Source organism: Pelophylax lessonae (genome assembly GCF_965119305.1).
Source record: "Pelophylax lessonae genome assembly, chromosome: 5".
NCBI classification, from domain to species: Eukaryota; Metazoa; Chordata; class Amphibia; order Anura; family Ranidae; genus Pelophylax; species Pelophylax lessonae.
The window spans coordinates 562,810,093-562,825,130 of NC_138772.1; the positions used below are offsets into that span (position 1 = coordinate 562,810,093).

The window sequence follows — 15,038 nt, forward strand, 5'->3', positions numbered from 1 at the left end:
TGCAGAATCGCGAAGGGTCGCATCGCGATGCATCGATTCGGCGATTATATTCCGCAGCCCTACTTTACATAAGTCACGTGTAGGCAGGTGGTGCCTCTTCTGTTCCTGAGGAGTGATAGTAAAGCTCCATTGGGTTATTGGGAAGTAATGGAGTCATTCTATGGTTACTAACTGTCAGGAGCGGAGTCTTCCAGGTCTCCCACATGCTGGAGCATGACTTCTGTGTTCTGTCACTGCAACCTCTGAATTAAGGATTGGAATTGTCAAAGTTTTACAGAACTGAATTGCAGTTGTAATGAGTCTCACCTGAACCTGATCACATGGCCATTCAGAGTGATAGACCAGCTGGATAAATCTTCCTTTCTCTGTGTCACACATAATCCTGCCCGCTGTCTTGTGATACCTCTAATTATATCTGACCCCAGCTTATGACCCCAATGATAATTCTTTGCTGCCTGAAGTGACCCTGTCTTGTGACCCTGACGCCCAATCTCTGCTGTCTGAACCAACCTCAGCTTGTGACCTCAATGCGGACTCCTTGCTGCCTGAAATGACCCCAGCTTGTGACCTCGATGCTGACTGTCTGCTACCTGAAAACACTCTCGCTTAGGACCTTGATGCTGATTCTCTGCCCCCTGAACCCACCCCGACTTGTGACCTTGATGCCGACTCTCTACCGTCTGAACCAACCTCAGTTAGTGACCTCAATGCTGACTCTCTGCTGCCTGTAATGACTCCAGTTTGTGACCTAGATGCCAACTCTTTGCCACTTGAACCCACACTGGCTTGTGACTTCAACACCGACTCTGCCACCTGAACCCACTCCAGCTGTGACCTTGATGCCAACTCTCTGTCGTCTGAACTGACCTCGGCTTGTGACCTTGATGCTGACTCTCCGCTGCCTGAACCCACTCTGGCTTGTAACCTTGCTGCTAATTCTCTGCCTCCTGAACTGACCTTGACTCATGACTTTGATGCTGATACTGTGCCTGGTGATCTGGACTACATGGTTTGGCTTTCACTAAGAACTGAACCTAGCCCAAAGTTTCCAGCCACTGGTCTCCACTCTCTGTAGGTACGTTGTCCACACAAAATCCCTTTCCCTTTCTGGCCGTGTAAACAAAGTCTCGTCTCCAGTCACTGCAGGAATTAGGAGTTCTGAAACAGAGTTTACACAAGACTGTGGGGCCAATTTTGGAAACAGATGTGACATAAATGGCACCATTTTAGTCACGAGGGGACCCTGAAAGGGCAATTTATTCAGGGATCCCCCAGTTCTGAATGGGAACATTTCCAGAAAAGGCTTAACCCCCGAACATGGGAACAGGCAGGAGGATGGGAAATCTCTAGGAAGTCTATGTAACAAGAAAGGAGGTCTGACAGGAGAATCACCCATCACACAATCCAGCAGTTATGGAGGCTTCCCCTTTAAGAGAAATCCAAACATTACAGAGCTAAGGAAGGGTTCTCCCTCTAGTCTCAGACTCTCTGCACTCTCTCTACTCTCAAAATCTCTGCCCTCCCTCTACTCTCAGAATCTCTGCACTCCCTCTACTCTCTGCCCTCCCTCTACTCTCAGACTCTCTGCACTCCCTCTACTCTCTGCCCTCCCTCTAATCTCAGACTCTCTGCACTCCCTCTACTCTCTGCACTCCCTCTACTCTCAGACTCTCTGCATTCCCTCTACTCTCAGACTCTCTGCACTCCCTCTACTCTCAGACTCTCTGCACTCCCTCTACTCTCAGACTCTCTGCACTCCCTCTACTCTCAGACTCTCTGCACTCTCTCTACTCTCTGCACTCCCTCTACTCTCAGACTCTCTGCACCCCCTCTACTCTCAAAATCTCTGCCCTCCCTCTACTCTCAGACTCTCTGCACTCCCTCTACTCTCTGCACTCCCTCTACTCTCTGCACTCCCTCTAATCTCAGACTCTCTGCAATCCCTCTACTCTCAGACTCTCTGCACTCCCTCTACTCTCTGCACTCCCTCTACTCTCAGACTCTCTGCATTCCCTCTACTCTCAGACTCTCTGCACTCCCTCTATTCTCAGACTCTCTGCACTCCCTCTACTCTCAGACTCTCTGCACTCTCTCTACTCTCAGACTCTCTGCACTCCCTCTACTCTCAGACTCTCTGTGCTCCCTCTACTCTCAGACTTTCTGCACTCCCTCTACTCTCTGTGCTCCCTCTACTCCCAGATTTTCTGTTCCCCCTCAGCTCTCAGACCCTCTACACTCCCTCTACTATCAGACTCTCTGCACTCCCTCTATTCTCTGCACTCCCACTACTATCAGACGCTCTGTGCTCCCTCTACTCCCAGATTCTCTGTTCCCCCTCAGCTCTCAGACTCTCTGCACTCCCTCTACTCTCATCACTCCCTCTACTCTCAGACTCTCTGCACTCCCTCTACTCTCAGACTCTCTGCGCTCCCTCTACTCTCAGACTCTCTGCATTCCCTCTACTCTCAGACTCTCTGCACTCCCTCTACTCTCAGACTCTCTGCACTCTCTCTACTCTCTGCACTCCCTCTACTCTCAGACTCTCTGCACTCCCTCTACTCTCAGACTCTCTGTGCTCCCTCTACTCTCAGACTCTCTGCACTCCCTCTACTCTCTGTGCTCCCTCTACTCCCAGATTCTCTGTTCCCCCTCAGCTCTCAGACCCTCTACACTCCCTCTACTATCAGACTCTCTGCACTCCCTCTATTCTCTGCACTCCCACTACTATCAGACGCTCTGTGCTCCCTCTACTCCCAGATTCTCTGTTCCCCCTCAGCTCTCAGACTCTCTGCACTCCCTCTACTCTCATCACTCCCTCTACTCTCAGACTCTCTGCACTCCCTCTACTCTCAGACTCTCTGCGCTCCCTCTACTCTCAGACTCTCTGCACTTCCTCTACTGTAAGACTCTCTGCACTCCCTCTACTCTCATCACTCCCTCTACTCTCAGACTCTCTGCACTCCCTCTACTCTCAGACTCTCTGCGCTCCCTCTACTCTCAGACTCTCTGCACTTCCTCTACTCTCAGACTCTCTGCACTCCCTCTGCTCTCAGACTCTCTGCACTCCCTCTACTATCAGACTCTCTGCACTCCCTCTACTCTCAGACTCTCTGCGCTCCCTCTACTCTCAGACTCTCTGCGCTCCCTCTTACTCTCAGACTCTCTGCACTCCCTCTGCTCTCAGACTCTCTGCACTCCCTCTACTATCAGACTCTCTGCACTCCCTCTACTCTCAGACTCTCTGCGCTCCCTCTACTCTCAGACTCTTTGCACTCCCTCTACTCTCAGACTCTCTGCGCTCCCTCTACTCTCAGACTTTCTGCACTCCCTCTACTCTCAGACTCTCTGCACTCCCTCTACTATCAGACTCTCTGCACTCCCTCTACTATCAGACTCTCTGCACTCCCTCTACTCTCAGACTCTCTGCGCTCCCTCTACTCTCAGACTCTTTGCCCTCCCTCTACTCTCAGACTCTCTGCGCTCCCTCTACTCTCAGACTTTCTGCACTCCTTCTACTCTCAGACTCTTTGCCCTCCCTCTACTCTCAGACTCTCTGCACTCCCTCTACTCTCAGACTCTCTGCATTCCCTCTACTCTCAGACTCTCTGCACTCCCTCTACTCTCAGACTCTCTGCACTCCCTCTACTCTCAGACTCTCTGCACTCCCTCTACTCTCAGACTCTCTGCACTCTCTCTACTCTCTGCACTCCCTCTACTCTCAGACTCTCTGCACCCCCTCTACTCTCAAAATCTCTGCCCTCCCTCTACTCTCAGACTCTCTGCACTCCCTCTACTCTCTGCACTCCCTCTACTCTCTGCACTCCCTCTAATCTCAGACTCTCTGCAATCCCTCTACTCTCAGACTCTCTGCACTCCCTCTACTCTCTGCACTCCCTCTACTCTCAGACTCTCTGCATTCCCTCTACTCTCAGACTCTCTGCACTCCCTCTATTCTCAGACTCTCTGCACTCCCTCTACTCTCAGACTCTCTGCACTCTCTCTACTCTCAGACTCTCTGCACTCCCTCTACTCTCAGACTCTCTGTGCTCCCTCTACTCTCAGACTTTCTGCACTCCCTCTACTCTCTGTGCTCCCTCTACTCCCAGATTTTCTGTTCCCCCTCAGCTCTCAGACCCTCTACACTCCCTCTACTATCAGACTCTCTGCACTCCCTCTATTCTCTGCACTCCCACTACTATCAGACGCTCTGTGCTCCCTCTACTCCCAGATTCTCTGTTCCCCCTCAGCTCTCAGACTCTCTGCACTCCCTCTACTCTCATCACTCCCTCTACTCTCAGACTCTCTGCACTCCCTCTACTCTCAGACTCTCTGCGCTCCCTCTACTCTCAGACTCTCTGCATTCCCTCTACTCTCAGACTCTCTGCACTCCCTCTACTCTCAGACTCTCTGCACTCTCTCTACTCTCTGCACTCCCTCTACTCTCAGACTCTCTGCACTCCCTCTACTCTCAGACTCTCTGTGCTCCCTCTACTCTCAGACTCTCTGCACTCCCTCTACTCTCTGTGCTCCCTCTACTCCCAGATTCTCTGTTCCCCCTCAGCTCTCAGACCCTCTACACTCCCTCTACTATCAGACTCTCTGCACTCCCTCTATTCTCTGCACTCCCACTACTATCAGACGCTCTGTGCTCCCTCTACTCCCAGATTCTCTGTTCCCCCTCAGCTCTCAGACTCTCTGCACTCCCTCTACTCTCATCACTCCCTCTACTCTCAGACTCTCTGCACTCCCTCTACTCTCAGACTCTCTGCGCTCCCTCTACTCTCAGACTCTCTGCACTTCCTCTACTGTAAGACTCTCTGCACTCCCTCTACTCTCATCACTCCCTCTACTCTCAGACTCTCTGCACTCCCTCTACTCTCAGACTCTCTGCGCTCCCTCTACTCTCAGACTCTCTGCACTTCCTCTACTCTCAGACTCTCTGCACTCCCTCTGCTCTCAGACTCTCTGCACTCCCTCTACTATCAGACTCTCTGCACTCCCTCTACTATCAGACTCTCTGCACTCCCTCTACTCTCAGACTCTGCACTCCCTCTACTCTCAGACTCTCTGCGCTCCCTCTACTCTCAGACTCTTTGCCCTCCCTCTACTCTCAGACTCTCTGCGCTCCCTCTATTCTCAGACTTTCTGCACTCCTTCTACTCTCAGACTCTTTGCCCTCCCTCTACTCTCAGACTCTCTGCGCTCCCTCTACTCTCAGACTTTCTGCACTCCCTCTACTCTCAGACTCTCTGCGCTCCCTCTACTCTCAGACTCTTTGCACTCCCTCTACTCTCAGACTCTCTGCACTCCTTCTACTCTCAGACTCTCTGCACTCCCTCTACTTTCAGACTCTCTGCACTCCTTCTACTCTCATACTCTCTGCACTCCCTCTACTCTCAGACTATCTGCGCTCCCTCTACTCTCAGACTCTCTGCACTCCCTCTACTCTCAGACTCTCTGCACTCCCTCTACTCTCTGCACTCCCTCTACTCTCAGACTCTCTGCACTCCCTGTACTCTCAGAATCTCTGCACTCCCTCTACTCTCAGACTCTCTGCACTCCCTCTAATCTCAGACTCTCTGCACTCCCTCTACTCTCAGACTCTCTGCGCTCCCTCTACTCTCAGACTTTCTGCACTCCCTCTACTCTCAGACTCTCTGCGCTCCTTCTACTCTCAGACTCTTTGCCCTCCCTCTACTCTCAGACTCTCTGCACTCCCTCTACTCTCAGACTCTCTGCACTCCCTCTACTCTCAGACTCTTTGCACTCCCTCTACTCTCAGACTCTCTGCGCTCCCTCTACTCTCAGACTTTCTGCACTCCTTCTACTCTCAGACTCTTTGCCCTCCCTCTACTCTCAGACTCTCTGTGCTCCCTCTACTCTCAGACTTTCTGCACTCCCTCTACTCTCAGACTCTCTGCCCTCCCTCTACTCTCAGACTCTCTGCGCTCCCTCTACTTTCAGACTTTCTGCACTCCCTCTACTCTCAGACTCTCTGCGCTCCCTCTACTCTCAGACTCTTTGCACTCCCTCTACTCTCAGACTCTCTGCACTCCTTCTACTCTCAGACTCTCTGCACTCCCTCTACTTTCAGACTCTCTGCACTCCTTCTACTCTCAGACTCTCTGCACTCCCTCTACTCTCAGACTATCTGCGCTCCCTCTACTCTCAGACTCTCTGCACTCCCTCTACTCTCAGACTCTCTGCACTCCCTTTACTCTCTGCACTCCCTCTACTCTCAGACTCTCTGCACTCCCTCTACTATCAGACTCTCTGCACTCCCTCTAATCTCAGACTCTCTGCACTCCTTCTACTCTCAGACTCTCTGCATTCCCTCTACTCTCAGACTCTCTGCACTCCCTCTAATCTCAGACTCTCTGCACTCCTTCTACTCTCAGACTCTCTGCACTCCTTCTACTTTTAGGCTTACTGCACTCCCTCTACTCTCAGACTCTCTGCACTCCCTCTACTCTCAGACTCTTCCCTCCTTCTACTCTCAGACTCTTCACTCCTTCTCCTCTCAGACTCTCTGCCCTCCTTCTACTCTCAGACTCTCTGCGCTCCCTCCACTCTCAGACTCTCTGCACTCCCTCTACTCTCAGACTCTCTGCACTCTTTCTACACACAGACTCTCTGTTTTCCCTCTACTCTAAGACTCTCTGCACTCCCTCTACTCTCAGACTCTCTGCACTCTTTCTACACACAGACTCTCTGTATTCCCTCTACTCTAAGACTCTCTGCATTCCCTCTACTCTAAGACTCTCTGCACTCCCTCTACTCTCAGACTCTCTGCACTCCCTCTACTCTCAGACTCTCTGCACTCCCTCTACACTCAGACTCTCTGCACTCCCTCTACTATCTATCAGACTCTCTGGGCTCCCTCTACTCTCAGACTCTCTGCACTCCCTCTACTCTCAGATCCTCTGTACTCCTTCTACTTTTAGACTCTCTGCACTCCCTCTACTCTCAGACTCTCTGCACTCCCTCTACTCTCAGACTCTCTGCACTCCCTCTACTCTCAGACTCTCTGCACTCCTTCTACTCTCAGACTCTCTGCACTCCCTCTACTCTCAGATCCTCTGTACTCCTTCTACTTTTAGACTCTCTGCACTCCTTCTACTCTCAGACTCTCTGCCCTCCTTCTACTCTCAGAATCTCTGCACTCCTTCTACTCTCAGAATCTCTACACTCCCTCTACTCTTAGACTCTCTGCATTCCCTCTACTCTCAGACTCTCTGCACTCCCTCTACTCTCTGCACTCCCTCTACTCTCAGACTCTCTGCACTCCCTATACTCTCAGACTCTCTGTACTCCTTCTACTTTTAGACTCTCTGCACTCCTTCTACTCTCAGACTCTCTGAATTCCTTCTACACTCAGACTCTCTGCACTCCTTCTACTCTCAGACTCTCTGCACTACTTCTACTCTCAGACTCTTCACTCCTTCTACTCTCAGACTCTCTGCACTCCCTCTTCTCTCAGACTCTCTGCACTCCTTCTACACTCAGACTCTCTGCACTCCCTCTACTATCAGACTCTCTGCACTCCTTCTACTCTCAGACTCTCTGCACTCCTTCTACTCTGAGACTCTCTGCACTCCCTCTACTCTCAGACTCTCTGCACTCCCTCTACTCTCTGCACTCCCTCTACTCTCAGACTCTCTGCACTCCCTCTACTCTCAGACTCTCTGTACTCCTTCTACTTTTAGACTCTCTGCACTCCTTCTACTCTCAGACTCTCTGAATTCCTTCTACACTTAGACTCTCTGCACTCCTTCTACTTTTAGACTCTCTGCACTTCCTCTACTCTCAGACTCTCTGCCCTCCTTCTACTATCAGAATCTCTGCACTACCTCTACTATAGTATTAGACTCTCTGCACTCCCTCTACTCTCAGACTCTCTGCACTCCTTCTACTCTCAGACTCTCTGCACTCCCTCTACTCTCAGACTCTCTGCACTCCCTCTACTCTCATCACTTCCTCTACTCTCAGACTCTCTGCACTCCCTCTACTCTCAGACTCTCTGCGCTCCCTCTACTCTCAGACTCTCTGCACTCTCTCTACTCTCAGACTCTCTGCACTACTTCTACTCTCAGACTCTCTGCACTCCCTCTGCTCTCAGACTCTGCACTCCTTCTACTCTCAGACTCTCTGTAATCCCTCTACTATCAGACTCTCTGCACTCCTTCTACTCTCAGATTCTCTGCACTCCCTCTGCTCTCAGACTCTCTGCACTCCTTCTACTCTCAGACTCTCTGCACTCCCTCTGCTCTCAGACTCTCTGCACTCCCTCTACTCTCTGCACTCCCTCTACTCTCAGATTCTCTGCACTCCCTCTGCTCTCAGACTCTGCACTCCTTCTACTCTCAGACTCTCTGCACTCCCTCTGCTCTCAGACTCTGCACTCCTTCTACTCTCAGACTCTCTGCACTCCCTCTGCTCTCAGACTCTGCACTCCTTCTACTCTCAGACTCTCTGCACTCCCTCTTCTCTCAGACTCTCTGCACTCCTTCTACTCTCAGACTCTGCACTCCTTCTACTCTCAGACTCTCTGCACTCTCTCTACTCTCAGACTCTTTGCACTCCCTCTACTATCAGACTCTCTGTACTCTCTCTAGTCTCAGACTCTCTGAACTCCTTCTACTCTCAGACTCTCTGCACTCCCTCTACTCTCAGACTCTCTCTGCTCTCTCTACTCTCAGACTCTCTGCACTCCCTCTAGTCTCAGACTCTCTGCACTCCCTCTACTCTCAGACTATCTACACTCCATCTACTCCAAGACCCTCATTACTCCCTCTACTCTAAGACTCTCTGCACTCCTTCTACACTCAGACTCTCTGCACTCCCTCCACTATCTATCAGACTCTCTGGGCTCCCTCTACTCTCAGACTCTCTGCACTCCCTCTACTCTCAGATCCTCTGTACTCCTTCTACTTTTAGACTCTCTGCACTCCTTCTACTCTCAGACTCTCTGAATTCCTTCTACACTCAGACTCTCTGCCCTCCTTCTACTCTCAGAATCTCTGAACTCCCTCTACTGTTAGACTCTCTGGATTCCCTCTACTCTCAGACTCTCTGCACTCCCTCTACTCTCTGCACTCCTTCTACTCTCAGACTCTCTGCACTCCCTCTGCTCTCAGACTCTGCACTCCATCTACTCTCAGACTCTCTGCACTCCCTCTTCTCTCAGACTCTCTGAACTCCTTCTACTCTCAGACTCTCTGCACTCCCTCTACTCTCAGACTCTCTGTACTCTCTCTAGTCTCAGACTCTCTGAACTCCTTCTACTCTCAGACTCTCTGCACTCCCTCTACTCTCAGACTCTCTCTACTCTCAGACTCTCTGCACTCCCTCTAGTCTCAGACTCTCTGCACTCCCTCTACTCTCAGACTCTCTTCACTCCTTCTACTCTCAGACTCTCTGCACTCCCTCTACTCTCAGACTATCTACACTCCATCTACTCCAAGACCCTCATTACTCCCTCTACTCTAAGACTCTCTGCACTCCTTCTACTCTCAGACTCTCTGAACTCTCTCTACTCTCAGACTCTTTGCACTCCCTCTAGTCTCAGACTCTCTGCACTCCCTCTACTATCAGACTCTCTGTACTCTCTCTAGTCTCAGACTCTCTGAACTCCTTCTACTCTCAGACTCTCTGCACTCCCTCTACTCTCAGACTCTCTCTGCTCTCTCTACTCTCAGACTCTCTGCACTCCCTCTACTCTCAGACTCTCTTCACTCCTTCTACTCTCAGACTCTCTGCACTCCCTCTACTCTCAGACTATCTACACTCCATCTACTCCAAGACCCTCATTACTCCCTCTACTCTAAGACTCTCTGCACTCCTTATACACTCAGACTCTCTGCACTCCCTCCACTATCTATCAGACTCTCTGCACTCCCTCTACTCTCAGACTCTCTGCACTCCCTCTACTCTCAGATCCTCTGTACTCCTTCTACTTTTAGACTCTCTGCACTCCTTCTACTCTCAGACTCTCTGCACTCCCTCTACTCTCAGACTCTCTCTGCTCTCTCTACTCTCAGACTCTCTGCACTCCCTCTAGTCTCAGACTCTCTGCACTCCCTCTACTCTCAGACTATCTACACTCCATCTACTCCAAGACCCTCATTACTCCCTCTACTCTAAGACTCTCTGCACTCCTTCTACACTCAGACTCTCTGCACTCCCTCCACTATCTATCAGACTCTCTGGGCTCCCTCTACTCTCAGACTCTCTGCACTCCCTCTACTCTCAGATCCTCTGTACTCCTTCTACTTTTAGACTCTCTGCACTCCTTCTACTCTCAGACTCTCTGAATTCCTTCTACACTCAGACTCTCTGCCCTCCTTCTACTCTCAGAATCTCTGAACTCCCTCTACTGTTAGACTCTCTGGATTCCCTCTACTCTCAGACTCTCTGCACTCCCTCTACTCTCTGCACTCCTTCTACTCTCAGACTCTCTGCACTCCCTCTGCTCTCAGACTCTGCACTCCATCTACTCTCAGACTCTCTGCACTCCCTCTTCTCTCAGACTCTCTGAACTCCTTCTACTCTCAGACTCTCTGCACTCCCTCTACTCTCAGACTCTCTGTACTCTCTCTAGTCTCAGACTCTCTGAACTCCTTCTACTCTCAGACTCTCTGCACTCCCTCTACTCTCAGACTCTCTCTACTCTCAGACTCTCTGCACTCCCTCTAGTCTCAGACTCTCTGCACTCCCTCTACTCTCAGACTCTCTTCACTCCTTCTACTCTCAGACTCTCTGCACTCCCTCTACTCTCAGACTATCTACACTCCATCTACTCCAAGACCCTCATTACTCCCTCTACTCTAAGACTCTCTGCACTCCTTCTACTCTCAGACTCTCTGAACTCTCTCTACTCTCAGACTCTTTGCACTCCCTCTAGTCTCAGACTCTCTGCACTCCCTCTACTATCAGACTCTCTGTACTCTCTCTAGTCTCAGACTCTCTGAACTCCTTCTACTCTCAGACTCTCTGCACTCCCTCTACTCTCAGACTCTCTCTGCTCTCTCTACTCTCAGACTCTCTGCACTCCCTCTACTCTCAGACTCTCTTCACTCCTTCTACTCTCAGACTCTCTGCACTCCCTCTACTCTCAGACTATCTACACTCCATCTACTCCAAGACCCTCATTACTCCCTCTACTCTAAGACTCTCTGCACTCCTTATACACTCAGACTCTCTGCACTCCCTCCACTATCTATCAGACTCTCTGCACTCCCTCTACTCTCAGACTCTCTGCACTCCCTCTACTCTCAGATCCTCTGTACTCCTTCTACTTTTAGACTCTCTGCACTCCTTCTACTCTCAGACTCTCTGAATTCCTTCTACACTCAGACTCTCTGCCCTCCTTCTACTCTCAGACTCTCTGAATTCCTTCTACACTCAGAATCTCTGCACTCCCTCTACTCTTAGACTCTCTGGATTCCCTCTACTCTCAGACTCTCTGCACTCCCTCTGCTCTCAGACTCTGCACTCCTTCTACTCTCAGACTCTCTGCACTCCCTCTTCTCTCAGACTCTCTGCACTCCCTCTACTATCAGACTCTCTGCACTCCCTCTTCTCTCAGACTCTCTGCACTCCCTCTACTCTCTGCACTCCTTCTACTCTCAGACTCTCTGCACTCCCTCTGCTCTCAGACTCTGCACTCCTTCTACTCTCAGACTCTCTGCACTCCCTCTTCTCTCAGACTCTCTGCACTCCCTCTACTATCAGACTCTCTGCACTCCCTCTTCTCTCAGACTCTCTGCACTCCCTCTACTCTCTGCACTACTTCTACTCTCAGACTCTCTGCACTCCCTCTTCTCTCAGACTCTCTGCACTCCCTCTACTCTCAGACTCTCTGCACTCCTTTTACTCTCAGACTCTCTGCACTCCCTCTTCTCTCAGACTCTCTGCACTCCCTCTGCTCTCAGACTCTGCACTACTTCTACTCTCAGACTCTCTGCACTCCCTCTACTCTCAGACTCTCTGCACTCCCTCTACTCTCAGACTCTCTGCACTCCTTCTACTCTCAGACTCTGCACTCCTTCTACTCTCAGACTCTCTGCACTCCCTCTTCTCTCAGACTCTCTGCACTCCCTCTACTCTCTGCACTACTTCTACTCTCAGACTCTCTGCACTCCCTCTTCTCTCAGACTCTCTGCACTCCCTCTACTCTCAGACTCTCTGCACTCCTTTTACTCTCAGACTCTCTGCACTCCCTCTTCTCTCAGACTCTCTGCACTCCCTCTGCTCTCAGACTCTGCACTACTTCTACTCTCAGACTCTCTGCACTCCCTCTACTCTCAGACTCTCTGCACTCCCTCTACTCTCAGACTCTCTGCACTCCTTCTACTCTCAGACTCTGCACTCCTTCTACTCTCAGACTCTCTGCACTCCCTCTACACTCAGACTCTCTGCACTCCCTCTACTCTCTGCACTCCCTCTACTCTCAGACTCTCTGCACTCTCTCTAGTCTCAGACTCTCTGCACTCCATCTACTCTCACATTCTCTGCACTCCCTCTACTCTCAGACTCTCTGAACTCCCTCTTCTCTTGGTAGTCTGTATCCTCTCAAGCTATCTTTATACTCTTGGCTCTGTAGATTTCTTTCTCTTTCTGTAGAATATTAAACCTTTCTGTCAGATGGCATCAGTTTGTTTTTCGGCATTCATTCATTGTTCGGAGCGTTTCTGTACATACCTGATCAGCTGCTGGAACGATTCTGTTAGTTGGTTCTTTTGGTAGGTTGGGTGATGGGCTCTTCAGTTTATAAGATGCTTGGCTGGGAGGTGATAGGTGTGTCATTGGAGGAGCTCAAGGCGTCAGAAGAGAACTTCCCTGAAGTCTTGTGAAATTTCTGCTTCAGATAATTCCTCCCATTAGTCACAGTCACAGTTTTACTGAGAGAAAGGCTGAGAATAGTGAATTCAGCTCTTCTCATAATCTCTCATCTTATTACTGATCTACTATAATAGAAATTGTGATTTCTTTCCATGGAACCAGATTATTTCCCATGGAAGTTGGATTCCTGGTAATATTTTGCCCTCTTTAAGGGTGTGAATGAAGATTTAACAAGAAAGCAAAGATCTCTTCTTGGTAGAGGATCTCTATGTTGGCTGTGTCCTCATATTTCTCCTCTGTGATGTTGGTCGTGTCCTCGTATTTCTCCTCTGTGATGTTGGCCATGTCCTCGTATTTCTCCTCTGTGATGTTGGCCGTGTCCTCGTATTTCTCCTCTATAATGTTGGCTGTATCCTCCTATTTCCCCTCTGTGATGTTGGCCGTGTCCTCGTATTTCTCCTCTATAATGTTGGCCGTGTCCTCGTATTTCTCCTCTGTGATGTTGGCCGTGTCCTCGTATTTCTCCTCTGTGATGTTGGCCATGTCCTCGTATTTCTCCTCTGTGATGTTGGCCGTGTCCTCGTATTTCTCCTCTATAATGTTGGCTGTATCCTCCTATTTCCCCTCTGTGATGTTGGTCGTGTCCTCGTATTTCTCCTCTATAATGTTGGCCGTGTCCTCGTATTTCTTCTCTGTGATGTTGGCCGTGTCCTCGTATTTCTCCTCTGTGATGTTGGCCGTGTCCTCTTATTTCTCCTCTGTGATTTTGGCCATGTCCTCGTATTTCTCCTCTGTGATGTTGGCCGTGTCCTCTTATTTCTCCTCTGTGATGTTGGCCGTGTCCTCGTATTTCTCCTCTGTGATGCTGGCCAGGTCCTCCTATTTCTCCTCCGTGATATTGGCTGTGTCCTACTATTTCTCCTCTGTGATGTTGGCAGTGTCCTCGTATTTCTCCTTTGTGATGTTGGCCATGTCCTTTTATATCTCCTCTGTGATGCTGGCCGTGTCCTCATATTTCTCCTCTGTAATGTTGGCCATGTCCTCGTATTTATCCTCTGTAATGTTGGCCGTATCCTTTTATTTCTCCTCTGTGATGTTGGTCGTGTCCTCGTATTTCTCCTCTGTAATGCTGGTCGTGTCCTCGTATTTCTCCTCTGTGATGTTGACCGTGTCCTTGGCCAACATCACAAAGGAGAAATACGAGGACACGGTCAACATACTGTGTTCTTGGGCTTCCGCCAGAATACCGCTTCCTTCAGTCTGAACATAGATGTCAGATATTACAGCTGCCCCCATACAAAACATACAAAACATACCGAAAATATACAGGATGGACATCCCCCTCCTGATCAGATTACCCCACCAGGTCGGGTGTCTGATTACATTATCATATGCAGATGAAATTGTGTACAGAAATATAATTAACCTGAACTAATTATCTAAGGGACAACCAACACAAACAGTATTCTACTTTTCCCCCAGTAAATAATAGATAACAATGATTCAATCAACCTGAGCCAATTAATTAGCAGATGGCCATCGTTGAGCTCCTGAAGTGCAATACACATGATCATAAGTGTAAACACAGAACCCACAGTAGATAACAGGTGAGTAAATCAGCATATTCAACAATGTGTGGAAGACAGGTGGTTGAGCTAATGATATTAGCATCTGCTATGAGTCTGACTGTGTGAAGCCTTATTGGCAATAGGCAGCTAGGCCTAGCGTCCCAGAGTCTTCATATATTCCTTGAGAGATATTATGGATAAATATAACTGTCCCATTTGAGTAATAAAAACCATATTCTCAGTGTTCATTAAGTAGTTGTTCATCATTTCCCTGGTCACCCTGTGTCCCTAATACACACAGGGTGACATACACATAAAAGGGGCCTAGGGGGCTGAGAGAGGGATTTCCCAACCTCTGTAAGGTAAGCTGGGTTCCACGGGCCCCCCAACCAAAGTGACTCCCGTCACACCCCCTTCATCCCTCCTAACACAATTACCCTCCACTATAATACCTCTTCTATCACAACACCTACCACCCACCCCAACACAAATCCCCCTAAAACATCACTCCTAGCGAATTCCCCCTCTTAGAGCAATTCTTACCCCCTGCTTCCCCCAAAAATTCACCCTTCCAACACAACCCCCCCCCCCAACACCTTATATGATACCACAGGTAAAACGCGTCAA

General features: G+C 49.9%; 1 protein-coding gene across 1 annotated transcript in view; it reads right to left on the reverse strand.

Moving 5' to 3' along the window:
• LOC309555991 (tyrosinase-like) overlaps positions 1 to 12,807 on the reverse strand; it is a gene marked incomplete at its 5' end in the record, with an annotated part of 36,241 nt that extends 23,434 nt beyond the window's left edge. The window contains one exon of the mRNA XM_082258244.1: positions 12,703 to 12,807. Coding sequence (XP_082114370.1) covers positions 12,703 to 12,807 — 105 coding nt within the window. The remainder of the gene's footprint in view (positions 1 to 12,702) is intronic.
• Positions 12,808 to 15,038: the final 2,231 nt, after the last annotated feature.